General features: G+C 45.4%; 1 protein-coding gene across 5 annotated transcripts in view; it reads right to left on the bottom strand.

The window, feature by feature from the left end:
- The window catches only part of PCNX2 (pecanex 2), a 295243-nt gene that overhangs the window by 28061 nt on the left and 242087 nt on the right, over positions 1-25095 (bottom strand). For all 5 annotated transcript variants that reach the window (XM_082645600.1, XM_082645603.1, XM_082645599.1 and 2 more), the window contains one exon: positions 7341-7594. In XM_082645600.1, coding sequence (XP_082501726.1) covers positions 7341-7594 — 254 coding nt within the window. The remainder of the gene's footprint in view (positions 1-7340; positions 7595-25095) is intronic.

Genomic DNA, 25095 nt, shown 5'->3' with positions numbered 1-25095 from the left:
CATCAGACATTCCACTTATGAATCCAACTGGGGAAAACGCCACCCTCGGGCTTTATGATTCTGAGCTACAGATTTATTGAAAGCCATCTTATAGTTTTTGAATGAGTTCATCCTTCAAGAAGGCTAGCATCTAGCCTGGAGAAGTAAACATGTGACACAGAAAAAGAAAAATCCAAGTCTGCTGTGGACACATCAGGAACAGACGGTAGCATCTACGGACAAGTCCTTTGCAAACCCACTCCACTTTCGTTATAACGGGAAAAGGAAGTGGCTGGTGCCACCGGGGCTGAGATGGGTCCGGGAACACAGCTTGCATCCTGTACGCAAACTGAGAGTGACGGGAGGGGCAGGGGCGGCGTCTGATGCAAAGAAGGCAGTGGCTCGTGCACCCGTAGAATCCAACCCTTCACTGACGGCCTTCTCCAATTATAAAAGGAATTCTGGCCAAGCAAGAAGGCAGAAAGTAATGCACATGGGATGAACGTGAGCAGGGCTCAGACGACGGAGGTGAGTGGGCAGGGTGGCCCTTTGCTAGGCAGCAGCCCCCAGCTCCCCTCCTCTTCCTCCCTTTAGCTGGGATGTGAAATCCAGAGCACCAAGGTCAGAGGTTGCCGAGGTGTCTGATTTCAGGTTACTGCAGGAGTTCGAATGCTGAGCGGACAGACACAAGTGGTCTCTGGATTTGGGCAAAACCACGGCAGACGCCTGACTCAGCCTCTCTCTGCTGTTAGGACCGAGGGCAGCCTGCATGTTGGAGAAGGCTCATCTGTGGCTCACGGTGTGTGGTCTTCCTTCTTTGGGGCATAATCTCTGTTAGGCTCCATCATCCACCTGGCCCCCAAGCGGGGGAGCGGAAGCATGAAGTCCGCAGACAGTAAGCAAAATTCAGTAGTTCACATGTTTCCCCAACCTCTGCAGCTTTGCGTCCAAGCGGCACTGCTGGCCTTAGGAAACCCCTTCAGGGGAGGGAGGGAGGGAAGGAAAGAGGAAAGGAGGAAGAGGCCAGGGGAAGCTGAAAGCAAAGGGGCAAAAGACAGAGGCACTAATCACAGCCACTCTTCATCACTGTTTTGAGGTTTAAAATGAGATCATGCATATGAAGCACTTAGCACCTGGCTTGGCACATGGGACGTGTGCAAAAATCATAATAATCACCGTATCTTTGGCCTCTATGACCTACCTACCCCGCAAGCTTTGAGTCCCAGGGCGGGCAGCAGTAGCAGAACTCAGGAGAGGTTTCGAGCAGGGGATTCGGAAAAGAGACAGCTGAATCTCCCGTGGTCACCAGAGTGCACATCTAATATTCAAATACGTAAATCAAGACTCTGGAGGGTGTTCTATTTTCTACCAGCTGGCGGGGGTAACTTAAAGCTTCTATGAGGTAGACGGTCTAAGTGCTCGGTCCAAAGTCACGAGCCAAAGAAGAAACGTGACCGGGATCAAAGGCACGGCTTCTCAGCTGACAGTTACAAAAGCAAGGCAGAAATCTGGTCTGTCTAAACACCTGGCTCGAGCAAACATCTGGTCTAGTTTTTCCTCGATATGTCCTAATCACGTGTACCAGACAGAAATAACAAACAAAAATGGAAAGCTGAGCGGTAACCTTTTCACTCGTTTCTAGGGAGGAATGAAAATAACCCCTCCACCGATGAAGTCAGAATAGTTAACAAGGACTTTGAATCCCAGAGGCTCAAACTCCCTCCTTGAGTTCTGGCAAAGCCTTGCAGCGTTGGCTTCTGAGTGGAACGCTTGGCTGTCCCTCGGAGCCAGTACCAACTTCTCTCACTGGGAGGAAACAGAACCACTCCAACTGGCTGCAAACCGTACCCCATTTCCCCTTTCTCTAGACAGAAATTCTGTCAGTGAACGGTGTGAAATCCTTCAGAATCTGTCAGGATGAAACGGATCTCACACTAAGTCAAACTGCTAAGTCAGGATGGTGACACGAATTGACTGCGTGGAACGTGATCCGTGTTGAAAGCAGGGCCTCTTCTGAATTAATTCACCATATCTAGCTCCTCTAGCAGGGATCCTCCTGGCCTCTCATTTTCATCGTAGATCAGCATATTCTCCCAGACAGCGCATTCTAGGAGGGGGACCTGGCAGGCAGGCCCACATCCCCGGGTCTTTCCACCGTAACCTGCAGGGCAGGTGATAAGCGTATCTCCTTTCTAAGAGTTGTGCAGAAACAATGGTGGCTGGGAAAGCAGGCCCTCACAGAAAGCTGATTTCTTGACGGCTAGAGGGTTTTAATCACTAATGAATGGAGGAGAGATGGACGAGGCACCAGGGAAAACCTCCAGTCATCAGAAAGGAAATGATTTCAAATATATTCATAGAGGGTGGGGAGAACTGACCCAGTTTATTACGAGACTAAAAAAAAAATCATTTTGTGCAAAGGAATTATTCCAAGCTTTTCTTTCTGTCCAATAAAAATAATAAAAAGAATGAAACCAAACCCCTGAAACTTGAAGCAGTTCAGGGCTACAAAGGCAATTTCGTTCACTGAGTAGCCTAGGCCAAAGAAGAAAAAAAATTTTTTTATTGGAGTATAATTGCTTTACAATGTTGCATTAGTTTCTGCTGTACAACGAAGTGAATCAGCTATATGTACACATATATCCCCTCCCTCCCACCCCCCCATCCCACCTATCTAGGTCTTCACAGAGCACCGAGCTACAGCTCCCTGTGCTATACAGTGGATTGACATATACTCATTTGGTTTTACCCTAAAGTGCTGTTTTTTCTGTCGTCATAGGCACTCAGCACTCCTGAAATTTCCTTGAACTAACTGTACCAGGGAGATGAGTAGAGCTTCTGAGCTGCCGGTCCCCGAAGGATAGGAAGGCACTGAGTGTGATGTTTAGAGAAAGTCTCGTGTGAACAGGCCTTACTGGTGCTGACGTGAATTACCAGGAGGTACCATGAGATCTATCTGCCCCTCAATCTCAGCCTCTCCTGAGCACTGATTCTGTTTCTACTGAGCACAAATGTCTGTAGTGGTCCCCAAGCCTAATTGCATATCAAATCACCTAGGGAACTTAGTTCAAAATACAGGTGTTTGGGGCACTCTCCAGGTGCACAGAATGGGAATTTCTGGGTAGGACGTGGCAATCTGTAATGATCTGCTGGTTGGGGGACCCTGATGCCACAGGTCTGCCCCCTGGCTCCTGGGAATCACCCTATGGGTCACAAACCATCTCCCTGTGCCCCTCTCCTGCCCCCCGCCCCGCCAAGCTCTCAGGTCGGCATCACTGCCCGCTTCTAGAAAACAAGGTCAATGGGCTGTCTTCCCACAAGCCCACTGTCGCCCGGTGGATTCTGGGGGCCTCCCTCAGCCCTCCGCCACTCACACGTTATTCTGGGTTTGTTTATCAGATTGCAAACTGTCATTTTAGAAAACGTATAGGGAATCAGGAGGCATGTTGCCAGGAGTTAGTGTTACGGAGTCCAAGCTCGCTCTGCTCGCCGCACGACAGGCCAATAAATCGGGAGACGAGGCGTTGAGGCTGGGAATACAGCGTTAGTCAGAAAGCTGGCAGACCGAGAAGATGGCAGACTAAAGTCTCGAAAGAACCATCTTATCGGGGTCTGGATGCCAGTTTCTTTTATAGCACAGAGAGGGGGAGGGGGTAAGGAAGTAAAGTAAAAAGGCCATAAGTTGTGCCAATATCCCCTAGAATGGCCAGCCTCGGGCAGGGGGTGTGTTAATTTCTTCTTTCTTGCAGCCATGCACAGGTGGACGGGGGCTGGAGGTTGCCCTGAACAAAGGCACTTTGGTTTAATATCTAGGCAGAGGGGCAGGGTTCCCTGAGGCAGACCATTATATATAGACAGTATCCTTTTAGTGAACAAAAGCAATGGGAAGCAAAGGTTAAAGTAAAAGAAACAGATCCAACATGGAGTCAGATTTAGCTCTTCCCTGTAACTTTAGGAGAGAAGGAATGTGAAGGGAGGGTGAGAGACATCAAAAGGCAGGTCCTGGCATGGAGCACCCCCCAGGCTTCTGGAAAAGCCAAGCAGGTGGACCCAGAGGGGGCACCTCAGCTCTTCGTTCTCCCCTCTCACCCACTCGGCGACCTGCTGGCCCCATCATGTGAGGCCTGTCTGTCCACACGTCTGGCCCGTGGAAAAGCCGTCTACGGGGAGCTCCAGATTCACAGGGACGTGGCTCAGTCTTGAACTCCATCCTTGCCACTAATGCCTGAAGCAGATCCTGCAGACTCCTGCCTACACCTGGATCTCGTCCGTCCAGACTGGATGGCTCAGATTCTGCATTACCTGGAACCTTCGTTCATCTAGAAACTATGGGCACCTCCATAGGTAAGTCATCACACTCAGGCCTGGGGACCCACAGAGGGAGCAGCAAGTTGCCAGAAGGGAAAGAGAAAAGGTTTCAGAGGACAGGGAGGCAAATGGCAGCCTGGACCCCAGGGAGGATGTGAGGGGGAGCTGCCCTGGGAGCTCAGGTTGAAAGAGAAGCACAGGAAGAGGGGGCTGGGATGCAGCCATGCGAGGGCAAGGATGGGGAGGGCACACATGCATAGGAAAGGGTGGGGAGTGGAAAGCCCATCAGAAATAACAGCAGACGGCTCTGGTGGCACACAGACAGCCTTGCCCCGTTCTTCCAGTCATTTTTATCGATGGCTGTTCAGCAGTTACTTGTGTTTTTGGTGTTTTCATGAGAGGAGGTGAGCTCGAGGTCCTTCTACTCCGCCATCTTGAATTGCCCCTTCTGCCCTGCCCTGTTCTTTTTTTTTTTTTTGTGGCCTCTCCCATTGCGGAGCACAGGCTCCAGACGCGCGGGCTCAGTGGCCATGGCTCACGGGCCCAGCCGCTCCACAGCATGTGGGATCCTCCCGGACCGGGGCACAAACCCGCGTCCCCTGCATCGGCAGGTGGACTCCCAACCACTGCGCTACCAGGGAAGCCCCCTGCCCTGTTCTTGAGGCACCAAGGAGACATGTGGCTCCAGGGATCATCCATCTGGCCCATCTAGACTGCTGTCCCCAGCTGCCACCTTGGAGTAAGCTCCCAGCCCTGGCACGGCTGCAGTCGGCCCCTGTATCTAGCCCCCCTGCAATGACCCCATCCTGTTGCCACCTAGAACTAAAGCGGATCCTCAAGGGACCCTCTCCTTTGGGAGGGAGGCACCAGAGAGAGCTGGTTGCCATTTAACATCTGTTTTCTCCTTTTTTCATGACACACAATTTCTGTCTGGGTTCATGGCTGTCCAGAATACCCTTTCTAGATCCCCCTCGAAGCTGGCATATGACAATCTTCTGGCCAATGGGACACAGCTACAGCGTACTGTGGTACCTTTCAGGAACCTTCTTTTCTTTAAAAAAAGAAAAAAAACTATTTATTTTATTTATTTATTTAGGCTGCACTGGGTCTTAGTTGCGGCATTCAGGATTTTCATTGCTGCATGAGGGCTCTTAGTTGCGGCATGCATGCAGGATCTAGTTCCCTGACCAGGGATTGAACCGGGGCCCCCTGCATTGGGAGTGCAGACTCTTAACCACTGGACCACCAGGGAAGTCCCTCGGGAAACTTCTTAAGGAGTAGCTTGTGCAGGCCCTTGGCCTTCACTTTCTGTGTCCCTCTCTCCATCCATTTAAGCCTTAAGATGGGGGAGACACTAAAAATGGTGGAGCTGGAAGGAACCTTGATCCCTGAGGACTTGGAGCAGAGCTTCATTTACGTGTGAGAGGAATACACTTCCTGCGTGTGTGTGTCACTGGGATTCCACGGCCCACTGCCAAGTCAATACCAGCTGATAGACCCAATTTCCCAAGAGATGACTCTATGAAGAGCTTCTTGGGTCTTGGATATAACGGCCAAGGGAACAAACATGGAGTCGCAAAGCCAAAGATCACAACTTCCTGATTCACTTCCCAAATCTTCCCCAATTTGTGTGAGGTTGGGCAAACTTTTATCATTTTGTGTGAGGTCTGGATGTAAAGTTTTGCATCCCTCTAGCACACACGAAGGTGGTGAGCACGAACCGCTCGAGCTGTTTTAAATATTCTGCCACAGAACATCTCTGCTGCACCAACATTTCTTGTTGCAATAACCTTGGGGTGTAATCATTAGGAGTTCTTTAACATTCTGATTTTCATCGTCTGAATTCTATTTCCTGAACAATTTAGCAGCTATTGCTGCAGACGCTGGGGCTCTGCCCAGGAGTTATTTCCAATTTCTAAACGTCCTCCTTTTTAGTTGTTGGAAATTCCTGAAACTTCAGGTGCCCGTGTTATCTTTTCATTTCATTATTTCCTTATTTCTGCTGGACCACTTGTCTCAGCCTCAGCTGGCAGAGAGTTTGGGGTCTCAGGTGGATGAGCTTCTTCTTTGTGAACGGCATTAAAATGTGGACCCCTCTGAGGACCAACCAGGGCTTTCACCATGCAAAGTAGCCCCTCAGAATAGGAGCCATCACAGACACCCTCAGCCACAGACACCCTCGCCCATCCCGCCCCCCTTAGAAAACACTTTCGCCCCTATTATCATGCTGTATCCTTGGTCGAGTCTCACATAAGTCTCCTCTAGGAGACTCATTCAAAACCAGCACATAGGGCCTCCCTGGTGGCGCAGTGGTTGAGAGTCCGCCTGCCGATGCAGGGGATACGGGTTCGTGCCCCGGTCCGGGAGGATCCCATATGCCGCGGAGCGGCTGGGCCCGTGAGCCATGACCGCTGAGCCTGCACATCCGGAGCCTGTGCTCCGCAACGGGAGAGGCCACAACAGTGAGAGGCCCGCATACCGCAAAAAAAAAAAAAAAAAAAAAAAAACAGCACATGTTCTGAGGCTGAATACAGGTTGAGCAGATGCAGGTACTGAGCAACTGAAAAAATGTACTAGTCCCCATATGAGTAAGAAGAAAAGGCTGTCATAGCTAATCCTGATTGGATCATTTAACTCTATTTTTGCATTTTTATCATGAGCTTAAAAAATTAACTCTGGTTCTAAAAGGTAGAAATTTGCAGAGCCTCTAAATTGATCCTTATAACTCATAAAAATTGAGGTCTGGTCATACTTCCAGGATGTTTCCATTTGTCAAGCAACTCATGTGGTGTTAAAGGTGGAGAAGAAGATCCAGGCAAGAAAACAGACTACCTCTTCGTGTCCAGGCTTAGGACAGGACTTGGGGCATGCATGTCAGGCCAACCCAAAGCCCTCAAGGCTTTTTCATGAAACCGGTGTCTCTGAAACCTAGCTAAGCCTCTGATGCACAAGCTGTGGAGAAGCTTCCTAAGCTCTTTACAAAACTTTCCAGGAGCCTCTGGAGCCAGCCCAGCATCATTACTCAGACAAGGGGCTGGGACCCGGAGCAATACCTTGATGTAGTATCGGATGAGGATCCTTCGGAGGTCAAAAACCTGCAGCATGGTGGCCGCGTTGTTGTCCATGATGCTGTAGCCCTCCAGGATGTACTGTGCTCGCGTGATCTCCCAGGTGAGCCAGCGGAGGTTAAAGGCGGCGTTGCAGGACAACAGGTGGAGCAGGTGACCTGGTTTGCAGCAGCAGCAACCTCTGTCATCCTCATCGCCCTCTGTGATGGCTTCCACCTCCCTCTGCTGGCAGTAGGTTCCTGGCAGAGTAACAAACACGATGGCAGTTGTAAAGAGGTCGTAGGATAATCTTCGTTTCAAATGGATTTTCCCCTTGCCCTTATTGAGGGAAAGATGCTGAAGAAAGTCTAGAAATCAGGAGATTTGTGTAGTTCTTAGTTCAAAGAAGTACCCCCAAATAAGTCACCAATCTTACAATCATTAATGCTTTTTTCTTTTGCTTTTTTTTGTTTTGGCCACGCGGCATGTGGGATCTTAGTTCCTGGACCAGGGCTCCAACCCACGCCCCCCTGCACTGGAAGCACAAAGTCTTAACCATTGGACTGCCAGGGAAGTCCCATAATCATTAATTCTTTTATTCATCCCTTCTGATTCTCATCTCCTCCTGGTTTTTTTGTGTTAGAAGAGACACATTCTCATGGTGGTCGTGGATGCGAATGGCCAAAATGCAGGATGGTTATATCCTTGGGTTCTCCTTTCTAGAAACCTGCAGGTCATGGCTGAGCAGATAGGAGGCTAAAGAAAGTGGGAGGTGGAAAGGTCTGAGAGCAGCTAGGAGCATGCTGAAGTGTTACCAGGAGGGGTGTCCTGGAAGAGCTTCACAGCCAAAGTGCACCACCTCATCTCACATGACTGGGAGCACTGGGTGAGCCGAATACATTTCCAAAGGAGCTAGTTCTAAAAACATAGGATAACGGGTGTCAACAATCTTTGCTAAATGAGACACCATATCTTCTTTAATATTTTTGTTAATGATTTGAGGGGAAACATATACAGTATGCTAATGACATGAAATTACTGGTACCTCCTGGAATGCAGAGTTACGATCTAAGGACATCTTGCCAAACGGCTTTGGCGGACGGAAACTGATACATTGAAAATTAGTAGAAATAAATGGAATGTCCTGCATCTTGGTTCAAAAAACCAGCTACACAGTTCATTAATATATAGTAGCGTACTTAAAAAATACTTTGGTAACTTCTTTGAAAATATGAACCTGAAATAGGATAACACTTGAAAAGTGAATGTGATCTTGATACCACCAAAACAAACGGATAGCAAGAGTCAGAATATACCTCGTTTTATTCCTTTGGATGCTACACATAAAGGGTTATCAATAAAATGAAATAAAACTAGATGATTTGGGCAAGTTACACTTTCTCCATTAAAAAATAATAATAATACTGATTTGAACAAGATCATACAGATTGTTAATTACATATCAAGAAAACTACAGGGTTGTAAAATAACTCAAATTATGTTACTGAAGAATGACTAAAAGATCCAGGGACTTTGCATAAAAGAAGACTTCCGGGGAGACAATGGTCGGCTTCAACAACTATCTGCAGGGCTATCGTGGAAGTGTGAACTTGATATTCTCTGTAGTCCCAGAGGGCATCATTATGACCAATGGGAAAAAGCTTCAGGGTATAGCGTTTACTATAACAAAGGTCATTTTAACAACTATGAGTTCAACAATGAGATGGGCTGCCCTATGAGGATAAGAGGATAAGGAACGAATTAGTGATGACAGGACAGTAGTAATAGGTGCTAATAACCATAAGTACAAACCACTCAAACCAAAGTCATGGTGAAGAGAAGAAAAGAAATAAGAGAGAAGATAGGAAGGACAGCCAATCAACTGGGATAGTTGTTATTGGTTGTGGTGGTGGTGGTTTGTATCTTTTTCAAGATAATTGAGTCCTTAGTTATTGACAGAAGGAAAAAGGAAGCACAAAAAAAGTAAGTTTTTCTCTATGAATTGCTTTAGTTGTATCCCACCAATTTTTTATATTGTGTTTAAAATTTTCATTCAGGTAAATTGTTTTGTAACTCACCTACTCAGTTTTTATTCCTTACAGCTCTGTTATTAGGTGTATGCATATTTAGGACTGTTTTGTCTTCTTGATGAATTGACTCTTCAGTCATTATGAAATATCTGTATTTTGGTAATATACCTCGTCTTGAATCTGATATTAATACAGCTATTCTAGCTTTCTCATAATTAGTGTTTGTAAGGGATAAAAGTTTCTGTCCTTTTGGGACTTCCCTGGTGGTCCAATGGTAGAGAATTCACCTTGAAATGCAAGGGATGTGGGTTCAATCCCTGATTGGGGAACTGAGATCCCACATGACACAGGGCAGCTAAGCCTACGCGCTACAACTACTGACCTCGAGCACCTCAACTAGAGCCCACGTGCCCTGGAGCCTGCGTGCCACAACTAGAGAGAGAAAACCTGCATGCCACAACTAGAGAGAAGCCTGCTCTCCGCAATGAAGAGCCTGCGTGCCCCAACAAAAGATCCCGCATGCTGCAACTAAGAGCCGACACAGCCAAAAATAAATAAAATTGAATTAAAAAATAATAAATAAATCTTAAAAAAACTTTCTATCATTCTACTTTTAATCTATCCCTGTCTTTGTATTTAAAACATGTCTCTTGTAAACTGCACATAGTTAGGATTTGCTTTTTTATCAGTTTGATAATCTCCACCTTTTAATTACAGGGATTAGTCCATTTACATTAATGTGCTTATTTATATGACTGGGTATAAATCAACCATCTTGCAGTTTTTTTAATTCGTCCATTTTTTTTTCTTTGCATTCTTTCTGATATTTGGGGATGGGGGGAGCGTGCTGAATAACTTTTAGTAATTTACTATGTATCAGCTTTTAAATCAGTTAGCTATAACTCTGTTTTATTTTTTGCAGTTTCTCTAGGAATTATAATGTGCATTTTTACCCTATCACATGGGTAAAATTCATACTACTCTTCCTGTAATGTAGGACTATTACAATGGTATATTTAATCCTTCATGTCCTTTGTGTTATTGTTGTCAAGCATTTTACTTTAATGTATATTAGCATTTAAACCCCACAATAGTTTGTTATTATTTTGCTTTAAACAATCAATTTTGTAAAAGCTTACAAAGAAAAAAAATCTTTGCTTACATATTTACTATTTCTGGCAATCTTCATTCTTTTATGTAGAATCAATTTTCCATCTGCTATCATATTCTTTCAGATTAAAGAATTTCCTTCAACATTTCTTGCAGCGCAGGTTATCTGGTGATTATGTCAACTTTTCTTTATTTGTAAAAACTTAAATTTTGCCTTCATTTTCCTAGATATAGAATTCTGGGTTGACAGTTTTATTTTCCTTCCAGCACTTAAAAAATATCTTTGCATTATTTTCTGGCTCGCATTATTTTTTAATGAGATGTTAGTGATTAACTCACATAGTTGTTTCCCAGTATATTATGCGTTTTTAAATTTTTCTCACGGTCCTGATAAAATGACAATAAAAAATCTCAGACACTCTTATAATTATTCTTTAATTTTCAGCAATTTGATGATCATGCACTTAGGTTTGGTTTTCTTTGTGTTTATCCTGCTTGGGGTGTGCTGAGCTCTTGGGATTTATGAATGGATATTTTTCACCAAATTTTAAAAATATTTTAATAATAGTTCTTCAATTTTTTCTGCCCCTATTTATTGCTTCTCCTTTTGGGATTCCACTTATACATATGTTAGGATGCTTGATATTGTCTCACACATCACTGAATCTCTATTTTCTTTAATCTTTTCATTATTTGCACATCAGTTTGAATGGTTTCTATTGCCTTGTCTTCAAGTTCATTGATTCTTTTTTTTCCTGTTAAGCCTATCCTCTAAGTTTTTCATTTCAGACATTGTGTTTTATTCATTTCCAGAATTTCAGTTTTTTTCCTGTCAATTGATAGTCTCAATGAATTCATTCATTATGATAATTTTTCCTTTGAATTCCTAAACATATTAGTATCTGTTTGAAACTTCTTTTCTGTTAACTCCAGCATCTTTGGGTGTGTTTCTATTTTGTTTTGCTGGTTATGGGTCACTTTTTTTCTGCTTATTTACATATTTACAAACTTTTATTATATGCTGGGTATTGTTGATGTTATAGTATTGACAGTCCAGACTGTTTTTTTTCTTCCTTTAGAGAGAGTTCTGTTAATGAGTCAATTTATTTGCACGTCAGCTTGTCAGCTTGATCCTTTTGAAACTTGTTTTTAATCTTTCTTTGGAAATGTCTACTGTAGCCCTTATTCTAGGGTGAGAATATCTTTGCTCCTAAAGCTTGGTCTTTCTGGGCCTCAGTTGAATTCCTGGGATGTTCAGCCAGGTCTCTCCACTGGCTAATTGGAATTTCTACATCTCTCAGCACAATATGGCCTCTGTCATCTCTATTTAGCTCACCTCACCAGTTACTGTTCTCTCTCAGGTCTTGATTATACAGGCTCTTGCTATACAAAAGCAGGTTAATATTCATTCAGTCACGAAAGGGGATCCCTATGCTGATTTCTGTAGCTCCTTATCTGTGAAATTCACTCCTGCCTAGTACTCTGACCCACAAAGTCCAGCTACTTAGCAGCCCAGAATTCTGATTCTACCTCCCTAGCTAAACAAGACCACTGTGCTCTCTTTGGGCTCTACCTCCTGCTACTACAGATAAGAAAGTGCCGCTGGGAAGAAAGCAGGGACAATTGTGGGAGCTCACTTTGTATGCTTCCCCTCTTTCAATGATCAGAGCCTTGCACTGTCTATTGTCCAATATCTGAAAACAGTTGATTACTATGTTTTTTCCAGCTTTATCATTGTTTGTGGCAGGAAGGATATTCCAATACTGGCTACTCTGTCTTGGCCAAAAAAGCAAGTCTCTGAATCCTTTTACATGTCTTTTGAAACTTAATGCAAACATGAAACTTGTCCCTACACCCACTTCCACACCATTCATTTTTCCTGGATCCTATCTCATTATTCACCATGCCTGGTACTTAGTAGGTGATAACAAGGTCATTGGCAGAATGATCGAAGGAATAGCTGGATGAACAAATGACAGAATTCTTATCCAGATCACTATATTACAGGCAACAGACACCCTATTGAGAAAATACATAGCAGTTGCAACAGACTCTTGTTACATTACAGGAGGAAGATAAAGAAAGGCAATGCTTAAACTAAGCCTCTCTATAGAACCCATGTGTGAGATGATCGTAATACATCAGAGATGAAAAACTGCAACTTTCAAATAAAAATGTACATGCAGAACTGTTAGGATAACAGTCTATGAACTAGGAGTCAAGATCAGGAAGGGGAGAGCAAGCAGGTTGTTGTAACATAAAGTGAAACAGTGAAGAACTGATCCCAGGTCTTAGGATTCCATTCATCTTTCTCCAAGACCTCATTGCTTTGGGTCTTAGCTGAAAGCACTCTATTTTAAACATTTCAGGGATCTCTTTGCTCATTCTGTAATATAAAACTCTTATTCCCTCTGGGAAAGATGTACAGAAATACACAGGTGAAACACAAGCAGTGAGTAATTCAGATCGCAAGCTCTGGGGCACCCAGAGTGAGTAACGAACCACCACTGTGTCCTAACTGAGCCACCTACTGGGACCCCCGGGCGTTAGACTCCAGGGGTGGGGGAGGTCTCATCCCACCCCAATGGCACAATAAACAACACTGGTTTACTGCTAGTTAATAATATGATTTGGGAAGAAACGCTCTTCCAGTGAAAGAAGTACTAGATCTCACAAAGGAGAAGCATAAAGGGGGAACTTCACCTCAAATAGATTAGCAAAACTGTTTAAATGACATGCCTCGAGGGATTTTTTTTTCCCTCCTTCTTCTCCATCCACGTCAAGCATTTTATTGTGTTGGGCTGATGCCAGCGTTGTTTGTTTTACATCAAACTGGAAGGAGTGTGTGTGTATTTATGAGTACATGAGATGATGCAGCATTTGGATTTCTACCATCTGAAGGAAATAAGTTAGCACCATCCTTTGTGAAAGCAGGGGCTCATTTCTACACTGACAAGAGGACCACTGAGGAAGGGGTTTGCTGTGAAGGACTGCTAGGCTTGGTGGAGACACTGTAACCGCCTGAGGTTTTTAATAAATACTCAGTTCAGGTAGGTCTTGGTGCCTTTTCTTAGGAACAAAAGGTTCATAGTCGGGTTCACATTGTAAAAGAATATGAAAATAAGGAAACCCAGTCATGTCTGCAAAGGCGCTAATTTTGCTGTTCACATGCAAATCAGGCCCATATCCTTCTCAGAGAGCCTCCCTGGGTTTAGAGCACATTCCCTCCAAAGAGAAGACCAGAGGTCTGCTGCCCCTACACTGTGACCTTTCCCGGATGGCTGTCTCTGGAGTTTCCATGGAACCGAACTCTTGGCACCTTTCATGTTGCTGTGTTCTCATGGCCTAAGTCAATGGGACATAGAAGGCATTCAATAACCATTTTAAAAATGAATTTTGAGGGACTTCCCTGGTGGTCCAGTGGTTAAGAATCTGTCTTCCAATGCTGAGGACGTGGATTCGATCCCTGGTCAGAGAAGTAAGATCCCACATGTCACGGGGGCAACTCAGCCCACACACCGCAACTAGAGAGCCCTTGCGCCACAACTAGAGGAGCCTGTATGCCACAATGAAGAGCCTGCGCACCACAACAAAGATCCCGTGTCCTGCAACTAAGACCTGACGCAGCCAAATAAATAAATAAATAAATATTTAAAATGAATTTTAAGAGTATCTTGGAGTCTCTTCATCCTAATAGATGAGTGTGCCTCATGAAAGCTGTGAAAATTGAGTGTCTGAACTGACAGTGTGTCTAGTAGATCCCAGATACTTTGCACACAGGATATGCATCAATTTCCAGAGTGCAGCCAAAATGCGGGGCAGCCATTGCGGCTGTGCGAGGCAACCCTTTCCTGGCTACCTGACCCTTTCCTCCTCCCTTTCCCTGTTGCCAAAGGGGCCAGACTGCCCCCCTTTAAGCACCATTGGGCATCCTTACCAGTGACTGGCCTGGCTTGGCTTATTTATTCATACTAAATTCCAAAAAGGAATGAAGTCCATTTAAAAAGGCAGACACAGGGGCTTCCCTGGTGGAGCAGTGGTTAAGAATCCACCTGCCAATGCAGGGGACACAGGTTCGAGCCCTGGTCCAGGAAGATCCCACATGCTGTGGAGCAACTAAGCCCATGCGCCACAACTACTGAGCCTGCGCTCTAGAGCCCACGAGCCACAACTACTGAAGCCCGTGCGCCTAGAGCCCGCGTGCCTAGAGCCCGTGCTCCGCAACAAGAGAAGCCACCACAATAAGAAGCCCGCACACCACAATGAAGAGTAGCCCCCCATCGCTGCAACTAGAGAAAGCCTGCGCGCAGCAATGGAGACCCAACACAGCCAAAAGTAATAAATAAATAAATAATAAATTTATCAAATAATAAAAAGGCATACATAGTACAAAAGCAAATGATAAAATTTAAGTGACAATGGGGACAGGAAAAATATAATGAAGCCAGAAGGATGTCAAGAGACCTTCATTTCATTCTAGGATGTCCTATATATTTGCTAAAGGTGGGCCACTGGGCTTCCTTGGTGGCACAGTGGTTGAGAGTCCGCCTGTCGATGCAGGGGACGCGGGTTCGTGCCCCTGTCCGGGAAGATCCCACATGCCGCGGAGCGGCTGGGCCCGTGAGCCATGGCTGCTGAGCCTGCGCGTCTGGAGCCTGTGCTCTGCATCGGGAGAGGCCACAACAGTGAGAGGCCCGCGTATCGCAAAAAAAAAAAAAAAAAGGTGGGCCATTGATTTCACTCAGGCTTTCTAGCAAGCAATGTAGAAAGATAACTTGAGGAGTTTCTCATGTTCTTAAGACAAAAACAAAATAATTGCTTGGAAGGATCATAGCTATTTCTGGCTAAGACACCAGAGAGATGACATCTCCAGGACCCTCATAAGAGAGAACATTGTACAATATGGTGACCATCATCCTTCTCAGCATTGCATGGCAGATACGATCACGATGTTCCAGAGCTGTTCTGATATGGCCAAAGTACAATTTAAAAAATTTCTATAGGTTGGCAAAATAATTCAGCTTTAGGTATGTGGTTCTCCAGAGGTCTGGTGTCACCCAAGGGTAGACTGTGGGGATGCAGGAGGACTGCGACAACTTCACACCTTTCAGGAAATCCTTGATAGGGATTATTTCTCTCCACCTAGTTTTTTTTGTTTTTTTGTTTTTTTTAATTTTTTGGCCGCACTGTGCGGCATGCAGGATCTTAGTTCCCAGACCAGGGATCAAACCTGTGCTCCCTGTAATGGAAGCACAGAGTTTTAACCACTGGACCGCCGGGAAGGCAATCTCCAGCTAGTTCTGACAGTTACTGTGCATTGAGGGGCAGAATTTCAATGTCCTCTCTGACAAGCACAGGAATGTAGCTATTCTGCATGACTGGTTAGCGTAGGCACGCCTGCTTCAATGGTCCACCAAGCTGGAGGTAGAGGTGACATTCTCCTGGGAAAGCTGGGAAACCAAAGGAGAACGTCTGTGCGATGTGAGAAACGGAGGGCTGGCAAACAAAAGTCGGGGAGGTGCCCTCCTGGCTGGGAAGCCTGGGCCAGGATCCCTGAAGCGGGGAGGGGAGGCTCAGGGCAGTCCGGCTGGAGTGGGAAGTTGAGTCCTATGGAGACATTTGAACTTCATTCTCTAGGTGACAGGTAAGCCACAGGGGTTTATAAATCCCAAGGAAACAGGAAGAAAGTTGCACTTAAGAAACCTTCCCCTACAGCCTCGGGGGAGTAAAGAGGAGAGACTGGAGATGGGGCAATCAGCCACCCACAGTCCCATTTCAGGTGAAAAGCGCTGGGGACTGAAGCCAGGGTCCAGGCTATTTACCAAGAGGTCAGAGGAAATGATGGAGAGGAGGAGCCATATGTGACGGGGACTTCAAAGGGACGCATTAAAAATGGTCCCCTGGGCTTCCCTGGTGGGGCAGTGGTTGAGAGTCCGCCTGCCGATGCAGGGGACACGGGTTCGTGACCCGGTCCAGGAAGATCCCACATGCCGCGGAGCGGCTGGGCCCGTGGGCCATGGCCGCTGAGCCTGCGCATCCGGAGCCTGTGCTCCGCAACGGGAGAGGCCACAGCAGTGAGAGGTCCGCGTACCGCCAAAAAAAAAAAAAAAAAAAAAAAAAGGTCCCCTGAAGCAGCAAGGCTTCGCTCAAAGAATGTCAGCTTGTTTACAACCTTCCAGCAAGAGCAGGCACATTAAAGCCCAAATGCACAACATATTTTAAAGATTGGGCCTCCCAGCCCTACAGTTTTTCTCCTTATCTGATGTGTGTTGTCCCAAAGACTCTGGCAACTGGATTCCACAGAAAACTCCAAGTATCATCAACATTGTTATGTTTAGTTTTATCCACTAATAATGATTTAAAATAACTGTACTAGAGATTTATCTGAGCTGAGTTTTCAAATGGCCACGGCCTTCATCAGCCCAGTGTGCCAGGCTGGCGTTTCCCATATGCCAAGCAATGAGGTCACCAGGAGGGGCTGACAGAGAGCAGTTTAGATTGCCCTGCAAGTACAACCAGTCCCTGCTCATGGAGTGGAAGAGACATAGGCATAGATACGGTTAAGCCAATGCTTTTCAAGCTTCAGGTGGGATTTACAGACACACACTTTGGGATGTGTTGGACTATTATGAAATAAAATGTATTTCCTTCTGAGGCCCCAGGTAAGCTCGTTCCTGAATTGCTCAGGGCCACAAAAGGAGGAGGCCATCAGATATAGTCATTGCTAAGTACAAAAGAGTTCACTTCCCTGAACACTGGGACCTCACACAGCCCAGCGTGCAGTGCATGTTGGAAACACAAGTTGTGAGAGACAGGGCTTAGCCCTGCGAGCGCTTGTGGGAGATGCAGCCTTCTTAGTGCCCCTCATAATACCGTAATACACGTAATACATGTCATAATGGGGACTTCCAGAACACTTTTCTTCAGGCTGGAACTCTATCGTTACTTCTTGCTAGTTGGTTAGATCAAGGGCTATTTTGTAACCAAATGAAATAATGTCAGAGAAAGCTGTTTAAAAGTTTTTGAAGGATTGTCATTTCTAGAAGGTCATGGTGGAATCTTTTCCCCAAAATTTCTCCTGCAGCTTCAATGTCATGGAGATGTCTTTCTCAGCCCTTCCTCCACCCCACGCTAGTTCTCTGGGATGGAATCTTAGAACATGAGCCTACAGGAACATGCAGGTCATCTATCCCCAGCGACCTGCCCTGGGAGATGACCCTGTATCTGCTAGACATCACCAGATTTAATTTCTGGAAAGAAATACTTATTATAACAATAGTCTGTTTATATGTGAAGCTGTCCCATTACACTTCCTACTTGCTAAACATCCATTCGATAATCACCCCCTTTAAATTAATCTAACCTTAAAGATGGAGAAATGGTCACAGAGCAGAACTAAAACAAGGAACAGGGTTGGCCTGTCGAGACACTGAATAAGTTTAGTTTTTTATTCTTTTACTGGACAGTTTCTCCCCAGTCCCAATTTCCATTCCTTCGGCCACATTCGACCCGAGTGTCTTTTGTGTCACACTGAGAACCTAGGAGAAGTGTATTTGCTCAGTGTGCAGTGGAAGAAAAGTATGTTAAAATAGTTTATAGCATGTTTGATTTTGTGGGGATAGCAGAGGTTTTTTATGATAACAATTTTCTCTCCCAAGGACCCTCAATTTGCTTTAAGATCTGTCCATAGGAATACAACTTCTTTCATGACCTGTTCGGCAGGATAGATTTTGAATGTGGTATAACAGTTTTTCTCAGAGAATTTTTATTTCAATACATTATCTATTTATGGGACACATACCAACTTAAAAAGTGACTTCTCAGATAGCATCTCACTGATTGCACACATCAACCTGGTTACGCAGACGTAATTTTTTCTACTAAAAATAAGGACACTGAGTCTTAAAAGCAACTTGTCCAGTAGAAGGGTCTGGTCTTTTGAATTTAAAAATCAGTATTTTCTCCTTATCACACAGTGTCTCATGAGCCTTGACCAATTACAAGCAAAAGTTCCCTGAATTTACTTTTTTCTACCAGCCCACAGGAGAAAATGAAATAAACAAAATCACGCAGTGCACAGGGAAACTTACACTGGGCAGGTATGAAGCATAAGAAAAGTTGAAAAAAAGTTGAAATACATATAATAATGTTATCTGTGAATGATATGCTTCCTCCACTCCTGTTCCATTTCCATGAGAAAAATGCACTCAACCTTACTGAGTTGGTCCCTTTCTGATTAATATTTAACTCAAAGTTGTATTATCTTGCTTTTCTCCCACAAACTTTTTTTTTTTGAGTGTTGAAAGTTAAAGTATGCAGACTCTGTTAATATTCACCAGGAAAGCCCCTCTCCTTTCCCAGACTTGCTATCTGGACAAGCAGGGCTTTGTCTTGTTTACTAACATGTCACACAATTTGAAATGAAGAAAAATATGTGTTGAGGAATTCTGAGTGGAGAACCTATTATTTCCTGGGTAAAGTTTGGAACCTAGGGACTTAACAGCTTCCTCAAGCTAGGTAGACAAAAGAAGTAAAGACTTGCTAATGACCTAGATGTTGCCATAGAGAAGACAGAATTCTAGCTAGTTCCAAGATTAGTAAGAGCTATGGCTCTACGTGGATTAGCCAGTTAGGATAAGCGTTTGGGTTGGATTAATTTTAGATAAGATTAGGTGGCCCAGATATTTTTTAAATGTCCCCACAGGCTGGTGATTATGGGGTGTTAGCCTAACTATGAAATGGCTGATAACATTGCACACAGACAGGAATATATATCTCATTTTTTGGGGATATTTTCCAGACCCAATGGTAATGTGGGGCTACGTCCTGATAACTAACTATGCCTTTGCTTTCCATGTTCCTTCTGCAGGAGCCGTCCAGCTTTCACGCTTGCTAAGGCAGTTGGCAGTTCAAGAAACTGAGCTGCTAAAAGAGGTGATGCCATATTAACACAGCAGCATATTCAGGTATAAGTTTTATTTTTGAATTTCAACAACCAAAAAATGGTTACTCGTTCTCTTTTTCCCATATTGTCTCCTTATTTATCTTTCCTTCCTTCCTTCCTTCCTTCCTTCCTTCCTCCCTCCAAGGCAGAGGGGTTTACTACAAAGGTCACAGACTTTGGAGTCAGCCACATCTAGGCGTTTACCCCTCCGCCATCACTGGTGACTTTGCGGCCTTGAGCAACTTACTAAACCTCATTCACCCAATTATGTCATGTCTAAAAGAGAGATAATAATACCTACTTGCTGTATAGACTGCTTATGAAGAATATTCTGATAATATACGCACAGGGCTTACTATGGTACCTGGCACATAACTGGTGCTCAAGAAACTTCGGACTGTCTCTCCTTCCTCCCTCAACCAACCTTTACCAGGCATCCCTCCATGAGCCCGTCAGTGCACGGGGAGAGGGGCAGGAGGCCCAGCCTTTGAGGGTCTCACAGCCTGTTAGAACCTGGCTTAGTCAATTTTTCATAGCCTGTAGGAATAAAAAACTGAATGTACAAACTGTGCGAGAACACTGAAAGTAAACTGGCTTTGGTTGTCAAGTGATTACTTATTGTTTTGTTATTAACAAACACAGACTGACTGCCCACTATGTGTGGCCACATGCTCAGCGTCTCGTCCTGATGGCAAAGATTCACAATCTACACATACAAACACCTAAAAACAAACGTCATTTTCACCGCCGCCCCTTTGTTTTAAATAAAAGGACAGAGTAATCTGCATTGGTTGTGTTTTCTTGTTTGAACTAGGATATGAACAAAAACTGGAAATATTTGATCACACGGGAATGTAGAAAATATATACAAATGCAGTATCATTCATTGCAAGGAAATACTGAGAAATGAATAAATCAGCAGAGAAAAATGTAGTTCCACAAATAACAGAAGAGATAAATGTCCACATAACATAATGCATTTCTGATATCATTTTTCTTGAGTGTTCCAAAAACCCACTTTATCAAATGACTCTTAAATATATATTTATTATATGTAATGCAATAAATAAATATGTGATATATATATATATGTCTGTATATATAAATACACATAATTTCCTAAGATCTCCCCTAAGATGATTTTTGGAAAACAGATCTTACTGTGATAAAATGTAGCAGTCCTATACTAACAAGGATATTGAAGGCTGCAGGCATATCTACACGCATAAATAAATTTCATTTCAGCAGCCTCGAAACTTTCCACGCACGTGACGCAGCCTCAGATGACAGAATCCGCTTCATCGTCCCATGAGAAAATATTGTTTCACTGCAGCTCAAGCCATTTGCCCAGGGAGCCCTACAGTCGAATTCCCACACTGTTCTAGAAGTTACATTTTCTGACCCCATCGTCATCATCACCTCATCTGCACCCAGGCCACAGACCCTTGAAATTCTTTTTCTGTGCCCCCCTGGGGCTCATGATATATTTCCCAGCTTTTCTTTTTTTTTTTTTTCTTTTTTTTTTTTTGCGGTACGCGGGCCTCTCACTGTTGTGGCCTCTCCCGTTGCGGAGCACAGGCTCCGGATGCGCAGGCCCAGCGGCCACGGCTCAAGGGCCCAGCCGCTCCGCAGCATGTGGGATCTTCCTGGACCAGGGCACGAACCCGTGTCCCCTGCATCGGCAGGCGGACTCTCAACCACTGTGCCACCAGGGAAGCCCCCATCTTTTCTGAGTGTACTCCCCTCTCTTCTAGGCGCTCGGCTGGAAGGATGGCTCCTCCTGTTGTTGCCCAGTGGGTCTGCAGTGCTCCCCGGTGGGACGGACTGCTTTTAACACTCCTCTTCCCTTGGCCTGAAATTCCTCCACGCCGCTTCATCGTCATGGAAATGCTTCTTACTTCCAGCTGATGCTTTCAGAGGACACACTGAACCTGCCCCACCCTCTCTTGCTGACATCCTCTACAGCCCCTCTAGGTTACGTCCAGCCCTTCCGTGGAGATGTTGGCTCTGGTTCGCTGTCACACTCTGCAACATACCTCCTGCCATCACTCTTGGGACTTCAGTATCCACCGAGATGCTCCTTACAACATCTGACCTGATGTCCACCCTCCGATGATCTCATCTTCCCCCCGACCTCAGCCACTCATTTCCACAACCGTAACCCTAGACCCGGATTACCCCAACGTGCTTCCCCTCTGTAAGTATCTGTTCCAAACCTTGTCATCTCCAGCAACCATTTCCTTTACCCTTTCAACTTCAACCATCCTGGTGCTCTCCCCAGATCCAGGAAGTCCTCTCCCCAGGTGGTATTTCCACCTCTCTCACACCCTCCCTCCCCTTCTTTCTCAGCTTACATTCCACAGCCAGGCATCAAAATCACTATCACACCCTTGTCCTTGCCTTCACGACCTTCATCTGGCTCAACCCCAACCTTGATTAACTCCACCTCTGCCCTTCACACCTGCACCCATGAAGCTGGATGTGGCTTAGAGAGAAAAATACGAGCCATCTTAACGGGTCTTCTTACAAAGTCATGATCGCTGATCTCAAGTGCGCTCTTCATGCTGGGGATGGACTACTTCCCTACCCCATCCTCCTCCCACGCTCACGCCTTTTCTTTAACGCCCCACCATGGGTTCCATCCTCCCAGCCCTTCGGATTCCAGCACCTGCCATCATAGCAAGCCCTCCTCTTCCCTTGGCCTGAAATTCCTCCACGCCACTTCATCGTCATGGAAATGCTTCTGATGCCCGATCCGATCCTCAGCTGGTAGACTAATGCTTAGGCATGTTCCACCTTGCCTGTGGTGACCCTGTACCAGCAGGAAGCCAGCAGCTACTTAACATCCCCCCTTGACACCAGCCGTGGTTCCAAGCACTGGGCTATCTACCAGCAACACCTATTCCCTGGGAGGAAATTATAACAAACTCCAGCAGGGAGATGTTCAACTTTCCCCCAGTGATGATATGGTGGAAGCATTTTATATCTCCTGGACTGATGGGCCGTCAGAGCTGGAAGGAACTTATAATCACACCGAGGCTTTGATGAAGGAATTGACACTCTGAGAAGCCAAGTCATGTGTGTGCCCAGTTGAACAGCCTGACCTAAAGTGGAGTTTTCTGTGCAACTGGGAAGATGATATGGAACTTTTGCAAGGCTATACAAGTGATTGAAGCCATTACACCCCAGTTACTTAGTGTTTAGTAAACCAAATGAACACCATAGTACAAATTTCAAACAAATACCCGAAAGGAAGAATGTAAAAACAGGAAATGGTCAGGTAGAAAGAGAAGTTAAGAGAGTCGTGTGGGTTTGCCCAACTCTACCACTAAATAGCTGTGAGCCTCAGATAAGAATTCATCTCCGGGAGCCTGGATTTCCCCGTTAGTTAAATGGGAGGAAGTGTTGGGATTATGACCGTTCTGAGGGTAGAGGTCACCTGCACGGGTGAGAGAGTGCTTTGTATGTCATAAAGGATTCCCTGCAATGCCCTTATTTTTGCTCCTATTCTTGGTTCTTCTCTTCTTCATTTCTAAAGACAGTATTCAAGTTGCCTGACTGCTCTTGCTGGCAGCTCTGTCCTCCTCTTTCATGTTTCTCCTCTTTTAGAGAAATAAGCCATCCACCTACGTCACCTGGGTGACTAGCAGAGAACAGACATGGACTGAACAGATCATCAGTTCTCACTTTCCCTTCTTTCTGTGCCCACCTACTCGGATTATGGTTAAATGGGTTTTCCAATCCAACAGATTCCATTTCTTTTGCAAAGGCTTGAACTTGGCGCCCCTCACACTGTGGACCTTCGAAAGTGCATTATCCATTTCCTTGACTTAGATTTAAAGCCAGTGATTAATTTGCCAACTCTTGAATGGTTTCCTTCAAGGCTCTCTGGTTGGGTAAATGCAAGGGACACTCATAAGCCCAAGAGCAGCAGTACAATCCTGTTTCATTACATGCTCAGTAACAAAAAATTGTATTTCTATTCTGGGATGCATAGGCCAAAAGGAGGAGAATAGAAGAACGTGGCTTCTTTGCTTGTATTCATTTTTTTTTTTTTTTTTTTTTGCGGCATGCGGGATCCTCCCGGACCGGGGCACGAACCCGTGTCCCCTGCATCGGCAGGCAGACTCTCAACCACTGCGCCACCAGGGAAGACCCCCTGTTTGTATTCTTGATTTGAATTTATATCAGTCATTCACTATAGTACCATCCAGTGGAAATGGGATGTGCCGTGAACCCTGATCAATCTTTTGGGATACCCAGGATCTAAACCCCTATTCTGTTTGGAAACTACCCACAGTGCCGGAGACCAGCTAACTGTTCACCAAACCTTTTTACTTTTTCTCCTGGGTACTCAGCTAGACAACATTTCTCTTACATTGGGTTGGCTGAAAAGTTCGTTCGGGTTTTTCCATAAGATGTGATGAGAAAACCCGAACGAACTTTTCGGCCAACGCAATAGTTATGTCAATTCTGGACAACTGAATTTAAGAGCGAATGATGCATCCCGGGTTCAGAACTGGCCCATAACAATCTTCCATGCAATCCTCCACTCTCTGCCAGCTTGACATGAAGCCCAGGGTGACCCCGAAAGCAGTGCTCTAGGGAATAGGCAGAACTTGTACTGGCCAAGATCCCTGGCAGCGTGGAATGGTACCATCCCCTCACCCCACCACCTCCTCTCACTGGTTGGACTCTATGTGAATGCAAAATAAACATCTATCGTGTCAGCCCCTGAGATCTGGGACTCAACTATGACAGCAACTAGCAGGACATCAACCAATGTACCCATGTTATAAGTCTCGGCGAGTGGGAGTCGTCACCTCCTACTACAGGAACTGAAAAGTCAGACCCTCTTTGTCCTCCTCTCCTTTGCATCTAGAGCACATGTGTGTGATCTCAGCATCTTTTCCGTCAGATGCACCCACACTAGATGTGGACGAATGAGCTAGGGACACAAAGAAGCAGGGCTCATGTGGAAAGCATTCTGGAAGGGAAGGGAGGTGGTGGCAGAGGCCATTCATCCTGTTCTGGGGACAGAAGTGATAACAGCAGTAGCATCCAATATCCAGGATCATGATGTCAGTGACGTGAGGGCAGTGCTGGGTCCACCAGCTGACGTGCAACCCCTTCACAGGCTCAGCGCTGCCGTGTGATTTCAGGTTCTCGTGTGATAGCCACCAAGCCTGCTTCTCCGGCCATCTCAGCAAGTCTGTGCCCTGTGTAATAGCTTCCAATAAACCCTTCTCCTGCTTCAGTTAGCCAGAGATGATTTCTGTCATTTGCAACTAAAAATTCCTATGGACACAAATGCATCCCTTCCAGTGAGAGAAAGACAGATGGACCTTCTTGCTCCCTGGCCTTGCAGACGCTTCCTCTAGGGTGTACTGTTCATTTCCTGAGTCAGAGCTGACTTGTGCTGGGAGCAGCTCATCTGTTCACTGGTGGCTTTGGTACGCTTCAGGAGAGAGGTCTAACGCATCTGTATTTTGACTGTCCCAGGTTGTACTGAAGGAGGTGAAAATTTGACCGAAATAAAGCCTGCTATTTGGGAAAATGGGAAAATGGAAAGAAAAGTGAAGTCCTAAAAATATATCTTGCGGAAATACCCAAAGAGGAAAAAGAAAATAAGATCTTCCCTGGGAATACGGTACTGGATGGTGCAAAGAGATAGAAA

Source organism: Mesoplodon mirus (assembly GCF_964341445.2).
Source record: "Mesoplodon mirus genome assembly, chromosome: 2".
NCBI classification, from domain to species: Eukaryota; Metazoa; Chordata; class Mammalia; order Artiodactyla; family Ziphiidae; genus Mesoplodon; species Mesoplodon mirus.
This window is presented reverse-complemented; position numbering and strand designations above follow the sequence as displayed.